This window comes from Papaver somniferum, chromosome 9 (assembly GCF_003573695.1).
Source record: "Papaver somniferum cultivar HN1 chromosome 9, ASM357369v1, whole genome shotgun sequence".
Lineage (NCBI taxonomy): Eukaryota > Viridiplantae > Streptophyta > Magnoliopsida > Ranunculales > Papaveraceae > Papaver > Papaver somniferum.
In genome coordinates this window covers 33,648,880-33,670,088 of record NC_039366.1, presented here as the reverse complement: position 1 = coordinate 33,670,088, position 21,209 = coordinate 33,648,880, and the positions used below count along the sequence as shown (strand labels likewise).

The window sequence follows — 21,209 nt, the reverse complement described above, 5'->3', positions numbered from 1 at the left end:
TGTGGAATAATTTATATGAAATTAGTTTGCTTGATAAACCTTGGCTAATCTTGGGTGATTTTAACACTGTTTTAAATGTTGATGAGAAAAAAAGTGGTAGGAGTCCTCTTACTTCTGCTATGAGTGACTTTGATGAAGGACATCTACCTGTTTTCAGTGTATCAACTGTCCCAGTTGATCCAATTGTCTCGTATCAACAATGAAAGTTGACTCTTTGGTTTACTTGTGTTTCAAGTCTATGACATCTTCTGTTAGAGTTTCCTTATTTCTTCTTTTAGAGTTTTACTATTTTTAGGTTCTTATCATGCCTATATAAACAGGCTTATTAAGTTCTTGTAACACACATTATTATTATCAAGATTATTCAAAACAACTCTTTTCAGAGCTTTTTTTCATTCTCATCTCTAAAACCTATTGTTCTTCTGTTTTCTCATCCTTTTCTTCCCTTCTCATCACCTTGCAATCTCCGTATTGTCTTCTTCTCTTACACGTACTACACTAGTTGGTATCAGATACTAAGTTTTTATATTTTTATCTAGAAACAGATCCTTAAAAACAGCTTTCGCAACTCAGAACCCTATATTTTCTTCCACTTTAATGGCAGATCAACCTCTTACCAAGGCAGACCGTGCTGACATGGAGACAAATATCGTCACAAGATTAGAAAATTCCTTGAAAGAGAAGATAACAAACTCTGTGACAGAAAAATTAAGTAAAAAATTTGACTCACATGAACACTATCTTATCAAATTATTGAAACACACGGGTCTAGATAAAGTAGGTATGTCAGGTTTGACTAATGATAAGGTTATCAATACTGAAGAACAGAAACCAGAAGATCGAGAAGAGGATGAAACAACAAAAGTTAAGAAACCTTCTTTTGTTCAGTCTACTTATGTTCCAGAAGAATTTTCAGAATTTCTTAAGTTCACCAAACAATTCGAGAGTTTCCTTAACAGTCCTTATAAGAAATCTGTAACTGTGCGTCTCCATAGTGATGAAGAGGACGATAAGTTGGAAGATGATTTAGTCAAATAGTGGGAAGATGATAAAAGGTTAAAATCTAGCACAAATCCTTATGGAACTTTTCCAGAATATAAGTTGAAAGCCGATATTCCTAACTTTCATGGTGGTTTACAAATTGAAGACTTGTTGGATTGGTTTTATGAAGTAGAATCTTTTTTTAACTTCATGGAGGTACCTGATTCTTCTAAAGTTAAGCTGGTTGCATATAAACTCAAAGGTAGAGCTGCATCTTGGTGGGATAAAATCTCTGATGATAGATGTAACATTAACAAACCTCCAATACGTACTTGGAAAATAATGAAAGACTTATTAAGAGATAAGTTTTTACCCAGAAATTTTATGCAACAACTGTTTATCAAGCTTCAACACTGTCGACAAGGAGCTAGACTTGTAGAGTAATATGTAGCTGAATTCTACAGCTTGGTGGAACGTAACCAGTTGAATGATTCTGAAGAACAATTAGTTGCGCGTTTTGTGGATGGATTAAACAACTTAATTCAACAAGGAATGACACAATCTGCGTTTACTATGGTTGAAGATATCCAACAAGCTATTAAAGATGAGAGGCGTGTACTTAATACTTCCAGACAAGCAACTCCTCGCAAGCTCGTTATCAGCATTACTATAAACCATCCAAACCATATAATTCTTCTTATGGTAATAAAATTGAACAGGGATCAACACTCATCGTTGACCCACATGATGTTAACTATAACTCAACTTTTTCTCAACATCAACAACCTGTGAGTTTTTTTTTTTTGCTCAACCAACTCCAACAACTTCACTTATTTTACCATCCCTTGTTGCACCTCAATCTATTCAACAACAGCAACAACAACAAGCTAAACCAGCAAGTGTTAGATTCTCTAATAGAATGCAACAACAGTTTCCACCTCCAAATAAAGCTCCGAACATTTATTCCAAATTTCGTGGAGATAAACGCAATAAATGTAACCAACCTGGTCATTCTTCAGCTGATTGTAGGCGCTTTAATGGTTTCATTGGAGATAATCAAGTACATAATGAGGCAAAAGATATTGAAATTTTTGATGATGATGAAGGTAATGCAGTTCAAGATCTTGATTTGCATGAGAGTTATGGTGATCAATTTGTTGGAATGATTCGACCACTCATGCTTGCTGAACCATGTTATTCTCAACGCCATAGTATTTTCAAAACTAAGTGCTTTATTGGTGGCAAAGTCTGTGACATGATCATTTACAATAGCAGTGTAGAAAATTTCATTGCATCTGTTGTTGTCGATAAAATGAGATTACCAACTACACCACATCATACCCCTTATTTTGTAGGTTGGGTGAATAGTTCCTCTACTCAACAAATTACTCATCAGTGTGTTATTAAGTTTTCTATGTGATGTCATCGATATGAAGAATCTGTGCTATGTGATGTCATCGATATGACTGCAACACATATCCTACTTGGAAGGCCATGGCATTATGATGTTAGAGGAGTTCATAACTGTTTTGAGAATACTTACACCTTTTACAAAGATGGTAAACGAGTGACTCTGTTTTCTTCAAAATCTTCTTCAGTAGTTAAGGAATGTAGTGATTGCAAGACTACTGCTTTGGTGGATACTATCTCTCGCTCGTTACATTCAACTCATACTTTGAGTTCTCATGAAGACACCAAACCTATGGTACAAGTTCCTTCTCAGGTACAACCTTTATTATCTAAATATCATGCATTATTCCCTGAAGAATTACCTGTGAGTTTACCACCTTTTCGAGATGTTCAGCATTGCATTGATCTTATTCCTGGATCTTCTTTACCTAATCAAGCTCATTATAGGTTAAGTCCTACTGAACATGAAATATTACATGATCAAGTTAATGATTTATTAACTAAAGGATTAATTAGACCTAGTAATAGCCCTTGTGCTTGTCTTGCTTTTCTGGTGCCTAAAAAAGATAATGGATGGAGAATGTGTATATATTGCAGATCTTTGAATCGTATAACCATTCCTTATAGGTTTCCCATTCCTCGTATTGAGGATATGATTGATCTTTTAGCAGGGTCTATCATTTTCACTAAACTTGATCTTCGGAGTGGTTATCATCAGATTAGAATCAGAATTGGAGATGAATGGAAAACTGCTTTCAAAATAAGAAAGGGATTATATTAATGGCTTGTTATGACTTTTGGTTTGTCTAATGCTCCTAGCACATTTATGAGACTCATGAATCAGATTTTACAATCGTTTCTGAGCAGGCTTGTCATTGTGTACTTTGATGACATATTAATTTTCAGCAGAAATGCAAAAGAGCATATCAATCATCTTTCTCAGGTGTTCAAAGTTTTGTACGACAATTCATTGTTTGTGAACTTGAAGAAATGCACATTTATGACAGCTGAAGTTACTTTTTTGGGATATATTATCTCTTCTAAGGGTATTTATGTGGATCCTTCTAAAGTTCAAGCTATTATGGATTGGCATGTTCCTACTTGTATCAAAGAGGTGAGAAGTTTTCATGGACTAGCTTCTTTTTATATGCGTTTTGTATGAAATTTCAGCACCATTGCTGCACCTCTTACTGATTGTTTGAAGAATGAACAGTTTATATGGACCGAAGAGGCTGATAAAAGTTTTAATACTCTTAAAGAAAAACTATGTTCAGCACCTATACTTGCACTGCCTGACTTTTCCAAGCCTTTTGAAGTTGACTGTGATGCTTCTATTATTGGAATTAGAGCAGTTTTATCTCAAGAAGGACATTTAGTTTCTTATCATAGTGAAAAGAACTCTGAGACACAAAAAAAGTGGTATACATATGAACTAGAATTACTTGCACTTGTACAAGCTCTTAAACAGTGGCATACTTATTTGGTTCATAGAGAGTTTGTCATTAATACTGATAACTATGCTTTGAAGTATCTCCAAACTTCATCAAAGGTTAATCGTATGCATGATAGGTGGTTATCCACAATTAACAAGTACATTTTTTCTGTCAAACATAAAAGTGGGAAGCTGAATCAAGTTGCAGATGCACTGAGTAGAATAGAGCTGGAAAACGGGCGGGCCGGGTCTGGCTTGTGACCAACCCGCGGGTTACGGGTTAATACAAGCCTAAGCTTGTGGGTTGAAATTCTTTACGGGTGGTCATTTCTCCAACCCGCGCCCGTCCCGGGTAAAGCTTGCGGGTTCACGGGAGCTCACGGGTTAGCTGGTTTTTGTTGAGAATCTCACTACTATTCAGCTCATCTCGCTCCCATCTTCTCCTCTGTCTTTGTAAGGCAAACAACAAAAACTTCCATCTCAGAACCGAGATCCATACAGCCAGCACAATCTCCACCAACTGAAATAACACCTCTCCATTTATAGTTGTACAACAATTGCAGCAGCACTAATTCAGTCTTCCATGTAAATCCATGACTCTTCTTGACTTGATTCTAAAGTAAATCAATCAACCCAAAACAACAAATCAGTTGTCATACAAACCACAATTTCATTGCTAGTAAGAGATAAAACAACACAGATCCTGTATCATCAGCTCCTTGCTCTTCTCACTGAATCTAGTCCTCAATCCATATCGAGAACCCCCAATTTCAATTGTTGGTGCTGTATTGATTTCACTCAATTGAACTGCTCGAGAATAACTCACAGTAAAACCACCACTGCTTGCATTTAAGCCAGCTAATTTCTTCTTTAAGGTTAACAGTCGATTCCATGTCAAGAACTTGTCAAACACCCATATAGTTTGCACCCCAAGCTCAACCTGATTCACATCCATGCGTTCGGTGGCGAACTTGGACGGCTGAGATCTGCATCTCAGATGGAAGGGTGGCCGTTTGATTGTTGCAACCCTTCGTTTGGGTAGAAGTAAAGGGAAGGCCAGCATGACATGGTTTAGGCGCGGCAAGGTGGATGGCACAGCATGCCATTGGCACATGTGGCATGGTCAGCATGCCTTGGTGCGGTTTGGACCAACGCCAAAACTTGGGTTTTGGTGTTGGGCCAAAGGTTACCATGCGTTGGTTGGTGACCTTGGACGGCTAAGATCTGCATCTCAGACGGAAGGGTGGTCGTTGATCGTTGCAACCCTTCATTTTCGTATCCGTAAAGGAAAGGATGGCATAGCATGGTTTAGGCGCGGCAAGGTGGCTGGCGCGGCATGCCATTAGCAAATGTGGCATGGTCGGCATGCCTTGGCGCGGTTTAGGCGTGGCCAAAACTAGGGTTTTGGCGTTGGGCCAAAGGTTACCATGCATTGGTTGGTGACCTTGGACGACTAAGATCTGCGTCTCAGATGGAAGGGTGGTCGTTGATCGTTGCAACCCTTCGTTTTGGCAGCCAGCGACATGTAGCTGGGCCGGCATGGCTTTGGCATGGGAACGTGGCTGGCATGGTTTTCCATTGGCACGGTGGTACGGCTGTCATGGTTGGCATGCCTTGGCACGGAGACGCGGCTGGCATGGCTTGTCATTGGCACGGTGGTGCAGCTAGCATGGTTGGCATGCCTTGGCGCGCGGATGTGGCTGTCATGGTTTTCCATTGGCACGGTGGTGAGGCTGGCATGGTTGGCATTCCTTGGCGCGGAGACGTGGCTGGCATGGTTTGCCATTGGCACAGTGGTGCGGCTATCATGGTTGGCATGCCTTGGCGCGGAGACGTGGCTGGCATGGTTTTCCATTGGCACGGTGGTGCGGCTGTCATTGTTGGCATGCCTTGGGAACAGTGGGTTTGACAGTGGAAAAAATCTGAGAAATGGGTTTCACAGTAGTTTTCACATTCGGTATTGGTTTCAGTAGGTGTATTAGACTAGTAGTAGTATATGTTTTCTTTCCTTTTCCTGATCCCATAAGGACTCTATTTTTTCTCTGGGATAAAATCCCATTCCTCGTGGAATTGCAAGTATAAAGGGGTAATTTGCGTTACCTCCCCTGACGAAGATCATAATTTGAGTTACCTCCCCTACGGAAACAAAATTAGCGAAACCTCCCGTCGTTACATTTTCCATCCAAAGCTGATTATCTGAGTCAGCAATCTTATACAGGTGGCAGAGAGAAAAAAAATTGGTCAGCTACCCAAAATATCCTCACCTTCTCCCGTTCATTAATTGTGTTGATTCTTTGGCTTAACAGTAAATGAGGTATATGGCAATCGGTCATCACAACCAAAGTTAACTGTGTAGATAGTGATGAACTGATAAGTCAAAATAGATATTTTGAGATCGATAAATGAGGAAAAGGATCAAGTGATGAGTGACGGTGGTGGTGTTAAGTCGAGCAAATCGATCCCAAACTCAAATATCGGTTAATCAGATGTTAGAAATTAGGGTTCTGGATTCGATGTTGAGTTTGCGTAAATTCAAGATGTAAACCGTGTTCCTAATTAATAGACATGGAATCAAAGGGTTGATGTTATTTTGTTGTTCATGAGTTGTATAAATGAAGATCGAGGAATTAAGGTTTCATAACAAAAAACTCATAGAAGAATCAAAAGATGAAATTGATGTTCTAGGGGAGTGATTGAAGTTGGGTAATTAATTAATTGAATGGATTAGGATATAATTGATGGTGAAATCAAGTTTAAGGATGAAATTCATGTGGTGATCGATTTCTGGATTATAAGCGATAATTCTAGGGTTCTAGCACAGACGATTTGCTGAAAAAGCGGAATCCAGAGAACATCAATGCTTGGGGCAAGCATCTAAATTGATTTAGATTTTGTTTTATGAATTGAAATTGTTTTAAATGTTGAGTTTAGATGGTTGAGAATGGAATTGAGATAAACATATAATTGAACTCTGGTTTTCTCAATTGAGTACCGAGAGCTTCACGGTTCAAATTCAACTCAAACCCAAGTTGTCTGATTCACCATTCATGCCGAATTCAATCACCACCAGTTCAATCACCATCCACAATATATTTCAGTTCTCTGGCAGCATCACTTTCTCCACCGATCCAACATCTCAAACCCTCGAGTTATCAATCCATTCTAGAAACACCAAACCCTAACTGTCAGATTCAAGTAATTCGTCACTGCCATCATCCGTACAGCTCCGAACGTCTCTCTTCAATCCTTTACAAACCATCTTCTTAATAGAGACCACCGATTCTCCACCATCTTTATCTAATTTATCCTCTCCCAGAAAACCCATGTCAGGATCTTCATAACTGCATCGAACAACTCCATCGATCCATTCAAATTTATCTGAATCTTCTTCAATTTCTTGTTTTTGACGATGGCAGCAGCTTGAGTTTGTTTGCTCGAGATCTCTGCATCAACATCATCTTCCCTGGATGCCATGCCTTCTCTCTTGATTTCAGGTGCAGTAAGAGAACGAAAGAGTTGGTATATATTTATTTGTTGGAGGGTATTTTAGGTAAGAAATGTGACACGTATTCATTTTTTCCACGTGTGTATAATTGGTGACTCAACTAACTGAGTTTGGACGAAAAATGTAACGAGGGAAGGTTTCACTAATTTTGTTTTCGTAGGGGAGGTAACTCAAATTATGATCTTCGGCAGGGGAGGAAAAGCAAATTACCCCAAGTATAAATTTTCCGTATATATAAATGAGGGCGTGTCCTTGTCTTGTGGAAGGAACACACCTATTTGTTATTCTTCTGTAATTGAAATGGAGGATGATATTGCTATGCGTATAAAATCTGTAGAGTCCATTACCACGGAAGATAAGGTAGAAAATCCTTATGAAGACGCTCGAGCTTTTGTTGAAGTTCAAGTTAGAGATAGAACCCATATGTATCGAGCGAGGAACAATATACTGTTTGATGTTAGCTCTGGAAAATATTTGGAAGCTAAAGAGAAACAAAGGCATACAACTGTAAAATTATTTCGGATCAACTTTTCCGACTTATTTAGCTCGGATGTTTTCAGTAATTGCAATCTTGATCCACTCTTCTCTCTTAATACTCTAGAAAACTCTCCTGCTGAGCTCGGGTTTTGGAATTTCTTTAAACAGGCTGTATCAACATTTGGTAAGAAAACTGCAACACAAAACCTTACAGAAAAGAAAAGTGTGCTAATCATAGTCGTCAAAATAGAGATCTTGCTAATAGCACAGGGCGAAGAAGAAGGCGAAGAAAACCAAACGCTTGAATGGTATTTAGGTAGTTCTTTTTCTCGCAGCAACTCAAATAAGAAGCTCTGTGAACTTGCGGGCATAGTTGAATGCGAAGAAGATAAAGAAGTTGTGCACGTGAATTCAACTTCAATGCTAAAGACATTCTACGTAAACAAATTCAACAAGGACAATAACGGTGATGAGAAGGAAGAATGTGTGATTTGCTTGGATGAATTTAAGGGGGTGAATAGTGTGATGGAGTTGTACTGTGGGCATGTATTCCATGACCAATGTGCAATCAAATGGATCAACGAGACAGAACCAGAGAGTGTTTGCCCTATCTGTAGGCATCCCTTAAACCCCTTTCCATTTGATATTTATAGAGACGATGATTAATATTCGAGTCCACAGAGTCTCTCTCTTATAATTTAAGAAATCAAAGTGCAAAAATATACGCGACCACCGTAAAAATATGCGAGTCTCTCTCTTATAATTTAAGAATCAAAATGCAAAAACATACGCGACCACCGTAAAAATATGCGCCCACCGTGGGGCTCGAACCCACGACCACAAGGTTAAGAGCCTTGCGCTCTACCAACTGAGCTAGACGGGCACACGTTTTAGTTACTTGCACTTCGTTTCTATCGTCGGCTTAGTCTGTTACTTTCGGATAAAACAGTTAAGTTGTATATATCTAGTCGGTGATTCCAAAGATCAAAACTAAAAAAAAATAAAAAAAATAAAATAAAGAATTGTATGATTCGGTTTCTCCATCTAATGCTCAGTTGCATAACTTTTTTTTTGTTTTTTTTGTTGAAGGAAACCAATATATTACAAAGAGGATCATTACAGAGGTGAATGGGTAAACCCTGAGATAACATCAGGAGGAGACAATACTCATTCCTTGCTTATACAACCCTTCCTATCATATTTAGCTAAAACATCCGCCGTCTGGTTTTTTTTACGATTGATATATACATACTGATTTGCGAAGACCTTGAAACCCCAATTTACAGTCATTTGCAATCGAAAATTTAGTCCAAGGCATGTTGTTTGTTGCTCCGTTAGCCGCTTTGATAAGTGTAAGGTTATCAGAGAGAAACAAAACTTTTCCAGCTTTTGTTTTGTAGCCCAGTTCACTGCTTCCAATAAAGCTTTAGCTTCCGCTTCTAATATTGAGCCTGCATTGTCAATCCAGCATTTTGCTGCTCCGAACTCACCTGCTGGCTTGAGCCAGATGCAGCTACAACCTACACATAGAATGTTTACCAACAAAAGCATCAACGTACATTATATGACAATCAGCATTGACAACAAGCATTTCCATAGTAAGATTAAACTCATTAGAACCAGTAGGATTCGGTTGAATGTTTTCAAATCTAGCCTTACATCTAGCCTTACATAGCTGCCAAAGGACAATTACATATAATCTATGAATAGCTTGCATATCATGTGACACCTTAGAATCAAACCAACTAAACATCCAATCTTTCAAGTTACTAAAGTTTGCTTGATCAGTCAAAAGCTTGAGGATAAAAGCCAAACCAAACTTCTCTGGAAAACAAACAATGCATAAATAAGTGATCAAAAGTTTCAGGGAACATACCACAAAAAGGGCAGAGATTATCAGAGGTAATACCTAACATGCCCAAACGATATTTTAAAGGCAATATGTGTTGAAGACATTTCCACAGAGACAACTTATATTTAGGTAAGAGATGCATATACCAAATTCGCAACCATCGTCTTTGTTGTTGTGGAGATTCCACACAGTTATTTTGTAACAAAACTTTATAGACAGATTGGTTGTGAACTTACCTAATGGTGTTAATGACCACCTAATAGTATTCTTACCGACAAAGGGAGACCAATCTGCATAATGCCGGTGTTTTAGGGTGAAAATGGTTTCTGCTGATTTTGGTAATTTCGGGTGTGTGGGTGAGAAACGAGTTTAAATCCTAAACAATGTACTGCAAGGGAGTACTTTAAATTCGAGAGATCAATCTGTACAAGTACGGCCTAAACCAAGAAATGGACGTTCCAGACTTCCTTCGGTCACAAAGTGAAGGAGAAGGGTTGGTTTTTGGGAGGGAAACGAAGAGAGTGTTAAGACCAGAATAGTTGATTCTGAAAGAGTAGTTGTTTCACGACTTGTATCAGAAAGTGGGAAGCTAACAGATGGAAAGCTAGCAAATGTTTTCTGAGTGTTGTATGCTCATGACCTGAACTTGTTATTCGGTGGAAATAGGTAATGCCTATTTATAAAAGTCAAAGTGAAACGTACTCTGGTCTCATTAAGAAATGGAAAACGGGTGAGTAAATGGGAGGAGGTGGTAACCGGTAACGCCTGGAATTGATGTTCCATAAAAGAAAGCGTTTCACCATTACTCCCTGTATTTACTAGCCGCCTCATCCTTATGACACTTTCTTATAACGGGCGTAGTGTACGCCGCACGCTGTAAACCGCCGAACCAATACCCAATGAGCATCCCCCAGTTTGTGACATGCGTTGATGTCTCGAGTGTTTTCATGGAAAACATGTATCACGTTGTTGTTGTCTGGCAAGTTGAGCTTGGGAGACTTTTCGGCTCGGTGGTGACCTTCGACGGTCGAGATTTTGCATCTTAAAAGGAAAGGTAGCCGTTGATTATTGCAACCCTTCGGTTGGTAGCCAGTAACATGAAAGCATGATCAGTATGGCTTTAATATGGCCTAGTTTAGGCGCGACCAAAAGTTAGGGTTTTGGATTTGTTTAGGAGCGACCAAACTAGGGCCAAAGGTTGCCATGCGTTAGCTGGTAACCTTGGACGGCTAAGATCTGCACCTTAGATGAAAGAGTGGCGGTTGATTGTTGCAGGCCTTCGTTTTGGTAGCCGCATAGGGAAGGACGGAATGGTATGGCGCGGCAAGGTGGTTGGCATGCCATTGGCACATGTGGCATGGCATGCCTTGGCGCGGTTTGGCGTGGCCAAAACTAGGTTTCGGGCCAAAGGTTACCATGCGTTGTTTGGCGACCTTGGACGGCTAGGATTTGTATCTAGGATTGAAGGATGGTCGTTGATCGTCGCACGCCTTCGTTTTGGTAGCCGCATAGGGGAGGCCGGCATGGTATGGCGTGGCAAGGTGGCTGGCATGCCATTGGCACATGTAACATGGCCGGCATGCCTTGGCGCGGTTTGGGCGTGGCCAAAACTAGGGTTTTGGCGTTGGGCCAAAGGTTACCATGCGTTGGTTGGCGACCTTGGACGACTAAGATTTTCATCTAAGATGGAAGGGTGGTCGTTGATCGTCGCACGCCTTCGTTTTGGTAGCCGGATAGGGAAGGCCGGCATGGTATGGCGCGGCAAGGTGGTTGGCATGCCAATGGCACATGTGGCATGGCATGGTATGGCGCGGCAAGGTGGTTGGCATGCCAATGGCACATGTGGCATGGCATGCCTTGGCGCGGTTTGGCGTGGCCAAAACTAGGGTTTTGGGCCAAAGGTTACCATGTGTTTTTTGGCGACCTTGGACAGCTATGATTTGCATCTAGGATTGAAGGGTGGCCGTTGATCGTCGCACTCCTTCGTTTTGGTAGCCGCATAGGGAAGGCCGACATGGTGGGGCCAAAGCAAATGGCGCGGACGGCTTGGCATAGTGGGGCCAAGGGTTTGGCACGGACGACTTGGCATGACGGAGCCAAGGGTTTGGCATGCCATTGGCACATGGTACGGCTAGCATTGTTGGGGCCAAGGCAAGGTGCGGTTTGCTTGGCATGGTGGGGCCAAGGCAAGGTGCGGTTGGCTTGGCATGGTGGGGCCAAGGGTTTGGCATGCCATTGGCGTATGGTGCGGCTAGCATGGTTGGCATGCCTTGGCGCGGTAGACGTGGCTGACATGGTGTTCCATCGGCACAGTGGTGCGGCTGGCATGGTTGGCATGCCTTGGCGTGGAGATGTGGCTGGCGTGGTTTGCCATTGGTACAGTGTTGCGGCTGGCATGTTTGGCATGCCTTGGCGCGGAGATGTGGCTGGCATGGTTTTCCATCGGCACAGTGGTGCGGCTGGCATGGTTGGCATGCCTTGGCGCAGAGATGTGGCTGGCATGGTTTGCACAGTGGTGGGGCTGGCATGGTCGGCATGCCTTGGCGCGGAGATGCGGCTGGCATGGTTTTCCATCGGCACAGTGGTGCGGCTGGCATGGTAGGCATGCCTTGGCGCGGAGATGTGGCTGGCATTGTTTGCCATCGGCACAGTGGTGCGGCTGGCAAGGTTGGCATGCCTTGGCGCGGTAGCATGAGAATTAGGGTTTGGCATAGATGATGTCAGCCGATGTTAAGGGTTCTGCCGTGGAACATGAACCATAAGAAAAAGGTACCCCGGTAATTCTTGTGTAGGCATGCTTATTGATTCAATAAATGTGCTAATGGTCATAGTGACGTCATGTCATATGTACAGTTTTACGATTTTGACCCTAAGCTAAAAACCACCATCAACATTAAGTCCTCTGCTTAGCTTGGAACAGGAGCATTGTTGCGAGGTAAGCATAAGATGGTGACAGGAGAGGACAAAATCGAAACGACAAGTCGTGAAAAGATGGTCAGGAAGGTCCGACTAACCTTTTTCGAGAGGTAAGGAGAGTCCATGATCCTCTTGTTTGCCGGCCTTGCATAGATTATATTTTTGGTGTAGACCGTGAAGTGGTGAGATGAAGATTGTAGGCTTAGTCTGGCCACACATCACCTTGGATGGGTTAGGGAACATCATGACGCTGGCTTGGCGAGTTGTTGGTGTTGGCGTGACAAGTCATGGCGCGACACGGTGGTGCAAGGCATGACGCGGTTTGGTGAAGCAAAGCGTGCGCGGACGGCTTGGTGTGGTGGGGCCAAGGCATGGCGTGGTTCTGGCGAGGCAAGGCATGCGCGGACGACTTGGCATGGTGGTGATTTGTCTTTGTGGGCCCGATTGCCTCTTTTCCTTGTTGAATCAAATAGGAAGTCCTTTCCTCATTCAAATGCCAAAATATCACGCCCTCTTGTCTCGTTTGGCTTTCATTAGGGTTTTGATGAGGGGTTTCGTTTGAGGATGATTTCTCGGCCGTGATGCAATCACGTTCCGTTTATTCAGTCTGTGTTTCTCTTTCTTCCTTTAGGGTTTCCACAGTATTTATGCTGGTGAAGTTGCATCGTCTTCCCCGTTTTACAACAAAGATTTCCTCTTGTTGAGTCCGTATCTCTTCATCATGTCGATCAGATCATCCTCGAGCCAGCTAGATTCTCCAGTCAAACGCGTGAGGCCTGACTCTTGCAACAATTCCCCCATCCAGGTCATTCGGGTCAAGAAGATCATACTGATATGTTTTTATTGATCAACAGGTGTTTCATTGTTTGCCGATGAATGACAAAAGTTTTCTTCTGTGTAGATATATCCTGTTGGAGCGTGCGTCACCATCATTGATGAGGATGATTTGGTTACCCCTTTTCCTTCAAGCCCGATCCCACCAACCGTTGCAGATCTGGAGAACGCCAACTTAGGAATTTCTTGTCATGAGTATCCCAATGCAGGTTTGTCGTTCGGAACCCGCATGACGTGTATTTCCTCTAACTAACGGAACGTTGGTGGGTTTCTAGTGCGGAAAGAATTCGTGACTCTTTACACAAAGATATGGAGGACATATGGCCACATCACCACCAGGAGTGTGGTGCAATATTATTCGTATGCTTTAGTTTCTATAGTGAATTGTCTCTTGTCGATGGTCGCCGAAATGGAGAGTATGTCTATCTGTGCTGTCGCGGAATCAACTATTCAAAAGTGGGATCACATGGTGTCTACCTGTGAATCTCTGAAGTTCAACGTTAGTTGGTTGCGGCATCCTATTGATATTGTGAAAGTCGACAGAGCCGGTATTCTTGCTGGCGTGGTCCCTTCTACGAAAGTTATTCTTAAAGAGGAGAAAGTTCTGGCCATGGAGTCACAGAAGGTGGAAGAGTCAATCCAAAACTTGAAGAGTAGGACTGAAACGTATCAAAGGCGGTTAAAGATGATGCTTTCGAGGGATTACAATCTGTTGGATGGGATTTTCTGAGTTATGTGGTTGCGAGATGTTTGGTTTCTTTCTGGTTTTTAAGCATGTTTTGCTTTTTTTTTTTTTATCTTTTTTTTTGAAAGAATAAGAGAATTTTATTGATTTGCTTCAATCAAACAAAAGAAAAGAAACATGATATTTGAGATGTGGAAGAAAAGTGGAAAGATGCATGGTTATTCGTGTTTGTGATATGGCGGGGCGCGAGGTGGCGGTCAGGCGTAGTATGTCTTAAGACACTTTCCGTTGATGACTGCTTCCATTTTTCCTCCGTCTTCTTTAATGACCTTGTAGTACCCACTGTTGTACGCTTTCGTGACTATATAAGGCCCTTCCCACTTTGCAGAGAATTTTGGTGCAGACGCGTCTTGCTGAATGTGTTTTGCAGTCTTTAGTAAATCTCCCACTTGAAAAACCCGAGGCTTCACGGTTTTGTTATATGCTCTGGAAACCCTAGTTATGTATGCACGTGCGTGTTCTTCCGACCTGGATCTTCTGGAATCTATAGTGTCCAATTCTGCGACTCTGGCGCTCAATGCTTCAGCTTCATTCCGTCGAACTCCGCTTGCTTCGGCAATCCTAGCCGATGGGATTTTAACTTCTGCTGGGAGGATGGCTTCTGCGCCGTAGACGAGAGAGTAGGGAGAGGCGCCAGTGTAACTCCTTGGTGATGTCCGGCACGCCAAGAGTGCCATTGGCAATTGCTCATGCCATGTCCGAGGATTATCATGCACTGTCAGACTGAGGATTCAGATCAGAGTTTTGTTGGTGCTTTCAGCCTGTCCGTTCCCTTGGGGGTAGTACACGGTGGGGAATACTTGCTTAATTATGTATTCTTAGTAGCTCCCGTACTTGCTTTTTTGAAAAAGGAGTGCCGTTGTCGGTGATGATGTGTTTAGGCACACCAAATCGGCAGATAATGTACTCCTTAATGAATGTCGCGATTTTGGTTCCATTCGTCCCTCGTAAAGGTATGGATTCAACCCATTTGGTGAAATATTCGGTTAATGTTATTATGTACTCGTAATGCTTTGAGGACGGCGGATTGATCTTTCCAATGATGTCGAGTCCCCAGTTGTGAAAGGGCCACCGAATGCTTATCGAATGCAGGGGAGTCGACGGTACATGGATAAGGTTTCCGTGAATTTGGCCTTTTTTGCATCTCTGGATGAAAACAGATGCATCATCCTCCATGGTTGGCCAGTAGTATTTCTCGTGTATTTGAAGAAATAATTTCTGTTTTCCTTGATGTTCGCCTTCGTGCATCTCTTTCAGCATGATTGGGATTTCTGCTTCGTTCAAACATCGTAGAAAACTTCCTCCAAATCTTTTACAATATAAGATTCCTTCGTGGAATACGAATCTCTCGGACCTTTGTTTTATCTTGGCTGCATCCTTCTTGTATGTCATCGCAAAGGTAACTGATGTATGGTACCTGCCAGTCCCCAGCGTGACCAATATTTAAAACTTCTAATTGATGCAGCGGCGCTTGACAGTTGGAACAAGTTTTTTGAAGTAACCGAGATTGAGCCTCCATTTCTGGCCAGTAATAGCCAAGGCATTGCAAACGGCGATATAGTGTTACCACTAATGTTTGCCCGCATATTTCATCATGGACGCGGTTGAGTTGTTGTTGTGCTTCTCCCTCTCCAAGACATCTTGACAAGGAACCGTCTGGATTTGATGATATAGCACCCCTCGGAGCATGAAGAAATTTTGTAAGGTTTTGAGACTGACCTTTCCCTGGAAAAGCGAGTTGTTAAGCTCTTGGATAATTGGTGTTCTCCAGTCGCCAGCTTCATCTTCTTCGGGTTGTGAAAGCCATGTTAAAGCCACGGTTCGTCTCTTCACTGTCAGGGTTTCCTCAAACCTTCAAATTGCATTTTTGATGCTAGTGTGGCTAGGCAATCAGCGTGTTGGTTTCCGCTGCACCCAATATGCGTTATGGTCGCGTCGACGAAGTAGTTCATAAGTTTTTGTGCCTCAGCTCTGTATGGGGCCAAGGTTACTTCCTTCAGTGCGTATACTCCGCTCACCTGGTTGACAAGTAATTTAGAATCCCATCTTATTTCCAGACGTGTGGCTCCAGCTCGTTTATCCAAGGACAGTCCGATGAGAAAGGCTTCATATTCTGTTGAATAGTTGGTGCAGGGAAGTCTAGCTTGAAGGAGTGCGAGAATACTTCACCGGCTGGGGATACTAGAAACACAACCTGCTCCTCCAGTACCGTTATTAGGAGTAGCGGAGCCGTCTAAGAATAATAGCCATGTTTCTTCTTGGATGAAAGAGATTTCCGGAAAGTCTCCAGGGAGGTCCTCGTGTAGTGTCATGGAATTCTCTCCCGAAAACGCCGCCAGCAAATCCACAACTGCTTGCCCTTTGATGGCTCTCGGGGAAGCGCATCTTATGTCGAACTCTGACATTTGGAGGAGCCATTTGGACGGTCTTCCTATCAGGTCCGGTTTTGAGAGGAGGAACTTCACAGGATCGGACTTAGATAGCAGCACCACTTTATTGGAAAGTAGGTAATGACTGAATTTCTGGATGGAGTGGATCAAATCTAAGCATGCCTTTTCTTCTTTGGGATATCTGAGTTCGGCATCTGTTAAAGTTCGACTGAAGTAGTAGATGGGATGTTCAATCCCTTCGTCATCTTCTTGGGCGAGAAAAGCTCCGACAGCAATGTCACTAAAAGTAGTGTAGAGGTGTAGCGGTCTTCCTTGTATGGGAGATTTCATGACGGCTGGGGAAGATAATGTTTGCTGAATCTTCCGGAACGCTTCCTGTTGTAGTGTGGTCCAGACGAAGCTTGCTCCTTTCTTCAGTAAGGGGGGTAAACGAAGCAACAAGTTGAGCCAATCCTGGTATGAAGCGACGAATGTAGTTTATTTTAACCATGAAACTCTGGAGTTCTTTCACGGTCCGCGGTGGTGGCATCGTGAGGATGGCTTGTGTTTTGACTGGGTCAACTTTAATTACCTTGGCAGTCACCTGGAAACCTAGGAACTTGCCCGAAGAGACACCAAAAGCACACTTTAATAGATTCATCTTCAGTTTGTACTCGCGACATCTTTCAAACACCTGACGCAGAATTCTTGCATGGGCTTCCCGAGTTTTTGACTTGACCACTATGTCATCTACATAATCTTCGACTTGCTTGTGCATCATATCGTGAAAAATGGTGGTCATGGCGCGTTGGTATGTGGCGCCAGCGTTTTTCAAACCGAAGGGCATCACAGTGTAGTAAAAGTTTCCAAGAGGAGTTCGAAAAGCCGTCTTACTTGCGTCGTGTTCATACATCTTTATTTGGTTGTAGCCGTTGTATCCATCCATGAAAGAGAACATACCATGTCCACTGGTGGCGTCTACTACCATGTCAATGTTGGAAAGTCATTTTTATGGCAACATTTGTTCAAATCTCTAAAATCGACACAGCACCTGACCTGGCCATTCTTGTTTTTTACCGGAACTACGTTGGCCAACCAAGTAGGGTGGTGAATCGGTTTGATGAAACCAGCCGCTAGTAGATTTTGAATCTCTACCTTAATATGTTCTTCCACATCGTTCCCGAATTGTCTCGGGGTTTGCTTGACCGGTTTGGATTCGAGTATCACGTGTAAATGATGAGTGACCAACTTCTTGTTCAATCCAGGCATTTCCTCGTATGTCCATGGGAATACGTCTTGATATTCCTTGAGAAGGTCTACCAGCTTTACGTGTTCGTCCGTGCACAGAGTCGAGCTGATCGAGATGGGTCGCGGAGATTTTTCACTCCCGACATTAAAAACCTCAAGCTCGTCCATGGTAGAGTTGGTCCCGTATTGTAGCTGTCGTGGTGCATCAGGTACTTCCTCCTGCGGTTCGTTACTACGTTTGTGTTCCATTGGGCGGAGAGACTGTGTGGTACTCTCTCCTGTTAATTGCTAACAACGGTACTGATATACGGTTTTCCATTTTTCATCATGACCCATGATAAAATCCCGTCCTCGCTTGGTATGGGTGCAAGCCGAACTCCGGTTTGGCGGGTGGAGGATGGCGTGTCTTTCTTTCGAAGGGGTGATGTGAGACCGGGTTTCTCTGTGAAGCGGTGCAAGACCATTGATTTCTTCAATGGACGTCCGCTTTGGCAGTGGAGTGTGGTGAGCCTTGTTGGTTGTGGCCTGTGGGCCCTTTCTTGGCTCAAAAATCTCCATGCCACAGATTGGCGTATAGGGAGATAATGATGCAGCGATGCGTACGACTTCTCCGTTTAACATGGTTTTCAAGCGCTGGTGATACGTCGAAGGAATGATTCTGTTGTCGTGGATTAATGGTCTTCCCAGTATCATGTGGTAATCTGGCTCCTTTTCGATTACCTCGAACCTTACTTTTGACGGACGGGTCCTACTGATAGATTCAGGTTGACGTACCCATACGTGTTGGTTTGGTTGCCTTCGAAATCGGTCATTGTAGTGTATTGTCGCACGACTTCGTTCGGCCGTACCCTGGCCGTTCTGAGCATCATGAGGGTAACAACGTTGGAGGATGTTCCCATGTCGATGAGAGCCCTTTTGAATTCCACGTACTATATACGGGACGTGACGTGTAGGGCCCGGTTATGCCCTTCCTCCGCCATCATGTCGTCGTCGGTAAACGTGATATTGTTGATGGACATCTCTGGCGTTCTTGATGTTTCCAAGCGTGAAGGAATCAAGGACGCGTTGAACGCTATTCGATTGATGGCGGTAAAATTCTCCATCCGTTGATCTTTTGAAAGATGTAAGAGTTCACATAAATTTTCCACCAGTGAGGCCGCTTCCTGGCTTACTAGTTTCTGATCTGTAGTGAAGTTGTTGACTTGGGAGTGATCGTTTGGGATGTTAGTCCCCAGTTCTGGAGCTTCCGGGGCAAGTGAATCGTTCAACTCTGCCGTTAAGTTGATGAGGAAGTCCAATATGATGTTAATCGCATCTTTCATCAGACCCATGTTCTTGGTGTGGATCTCCTGAATCCGCGCCAAGTCAATCAACCTTTGTATTCCTTCGTCGATTGCGTTGTTGGGCGTTGCGTTGGGGGAGGAAACATTGTCGTTCGCCTGAGTGGAACTTGAGGAAACGGATTCAGCCCTAAAACCGACCATCTTCCTGAGTTAGAGAAACGTATTCTGAAATTGGTATTGGAACCGAGAGATTGATCCCCCACTGTGGTCGCCAATTGTTTGAGGATGAAAACAGTTTCTGCTGATTTTGGTAATTTCTGGTGTGTGGGTGAGAAACGAGTTTAAACCCTAAACAATGTACTACAAGGGAGTACTTTAGATTCGAGAGATCAATCTTTACAAATACGTCCTAAACAAAGAAATGGCCGTTCCAGACTTGCTTCAGTCACAAAGTGAAGGAGAAGGGTTAGTTTTTGGAAGGGAAGCGAAGAGAGTGTTGAGACCAGAATAGTTGATTCTGGAAGAGTAGTTGTTTCACGACTTGTATCAGAAAGTGGGAAGCTAACAGATGGAAAGCTAGCAAATGTTTTCTGAGTGTTGTATGCTCCTGACCTGAACTTGTTATTCGGTGGAAATAGGCAATGCCTATTTATACAAGTCGAAGTGAAACGTACTCTGGTCTCATTAAGAAATGGAAAACGGGTGATTAAATGGGAGGAGGTGGTAACCGGTATCGCCTGGAATTGATGTTCCATAAAATAAAGTGTTTCACCATTACTCCCTGTATTTACTAACCGCCTCATCCTTATGACACTTTCTTATAATGGGCGCAGTGTACGTCGCACGCTGTAAACCGGCGAACCAATACCCAATGAGCATCCCCCAGTTTGTGACATGCGTTGATGTCTCGAGTTTTTTCATGGAAAACATGTAGCACGTTGTTGTTGTCTGGAAAGTTGAGCTTGGGAGACTTGCCGGCTCGGTGGTGACCTTCGACGGTCGATATTTTGCATCTTAAGAGGAAAGGTAGTCGTTGATTACTGCAACCCTTCGTTTGGTAGCCAGTGACATGAAAGCATGATCAGTATGGCTTTAATATGGCCTAGTTTAGGCGCGGGCAAAAGTTAGGGTTTTGCCTTTGTTTAGGCGCGACCAAACGCGGGCCAAAGGTTGCCATGCGTTAGCTGGTAACCTTGGACGGCTAAGATCTGCACCTTAGATGAAAGAGTGGCGGTTGATTGTTGCAGGCCTTTGTTTTGGTAGCCGCATAGGGAAGGTCGGAATGGTATGGCTCGGCAAGGTGGTTGGCATGCCATTGGCACATGTGCATGGCATGCCTTGGCGCGGTTTGGCGTGGCCAAAATTAGGGATTTGGGCCAAAGGTTACCATGCGTTGTTTCGCGACCTTGGACGGCTAGGATTTTCATCTAGGATTAAAGGGTGGTCGTTGATCGTCGCACGCCTTCGTTTTGGTAGCCGCATAGGGGAGGTCGGCATGGTATGGCGCGACAAGGTGGATGGCATGCCATTGGCACATGTGACATGGCCGGCATGCCTTGGCGCGGTTTGGGCGTGGCCAAAACTAGGGTTTTGGCGTTGGGCCAAAGGTTACCATGCGTTGGTTCGCGATCTTGGACGGCTAAGATTTGCATATAAGATGGAAGGGTGGTCGTTTATCGTCGCACGCCTTCGTTTTGGTAGCCGCATAGGGAAGGCCGGCATGGCATGGCGCGGCAAGGTGGTTGGCATGCCATTGGCACATGTGGCATGGCATGCCTTGGCGCGGTTTGGCGTGGTCAAAACTAGGGTTTTGGGCCAAAGGTTACCATGCATTGTTTTGCGACCTTGGAAGGCTAGGATTTGCGTCTAGGATTGAAGGGTGGCCGTTGATCGTCGCACGCCTTCGTTTTGGTAGCCGCATAGGGAAGGCTGGCATGGTGGGGCCAGGGCAAATGGCGCGGACGGCTTGGTATAGTGGGGCCAAGGGTTTGGCACGGACGGCTTGGCATGGTGGGGCTAAGGAAAGGTGCGGTTTGCTTGCCATAGTGGGGCCAAGGCAAGGTGCGGTTAGCTTGGCATGGTGGGGCCAAGGGTTTGGCATGCCATTGGCGCATGGTGCGGCTAGCATGGTTGGGCCAAGGAAAGGTGCGGTTGGCT

The 21,209-nt window shown here is 43.6% G+C and overlaps 1 protein-coding gene and 1 non-coding gene across 2 annotated transcripts; one reads left to right on the top strand and one right to left on the bottom strand.

Moving 5' to 3' along the window:
- The first annotated feature begins 1,191 nt into the window (after positions 1 to 1,191).
- Positions 1,192 to 3,172, top strand: LOC113311741. The gene is made up of 4 exons (XM_026560541.1): positions 1,192 to 1,259; positions 1,446 to 1,683; positions 1,856 to 2,336; positions 2,418 to 3,172. Exons 1-4 carry the CDS (start codon positions 1,192 to 1,194, stop codon positions 3,170 to 3,172), a joined length of 1,542 nt encoding a protein of 513 aa, XP_026416326.1.
- A 5,443-nt stretch (positions 3,173 to 8,615) lies between these two features.
- TRNAK-CUU lies at positions 8,616 to 8,688 on the bottom strand. Its single transcript has one exon. It is a non-coding gene; the product is annotated as a tRNA-Lys (tRNA).
- Between the last annotated feature and the right edge of the window lie 12,521 nt (positions 8,689 to 21,209).

What these genes read in the sequence shown, in the direction of transcription:
- LOC113311741 (XM_026560541.1), top strand. Translation starts at nt 1,192, where the DNA reads ATGGAGGTACCTGATTCTTCTAAAGTTAAGCTGGTTGCATATAAACTC. An exon ending in AAAGGTAGAGCTGCATCTTG is followed by an intron (nt 1,260 to 1,445) that starts GTGGGATAAAAT and finishes TGAATTCTACAG; the next exon opens with CTTGGTGGAACGTAACCAGT. An exon ending in ACCATATAATTCTTCTTATG is followed by an intron (nt 1,684 to 1,855) that starts GTAATAAAATTG and finishes ATTCAACAACAG; the next exon opens with CAACAACAACAAGCTAAACC.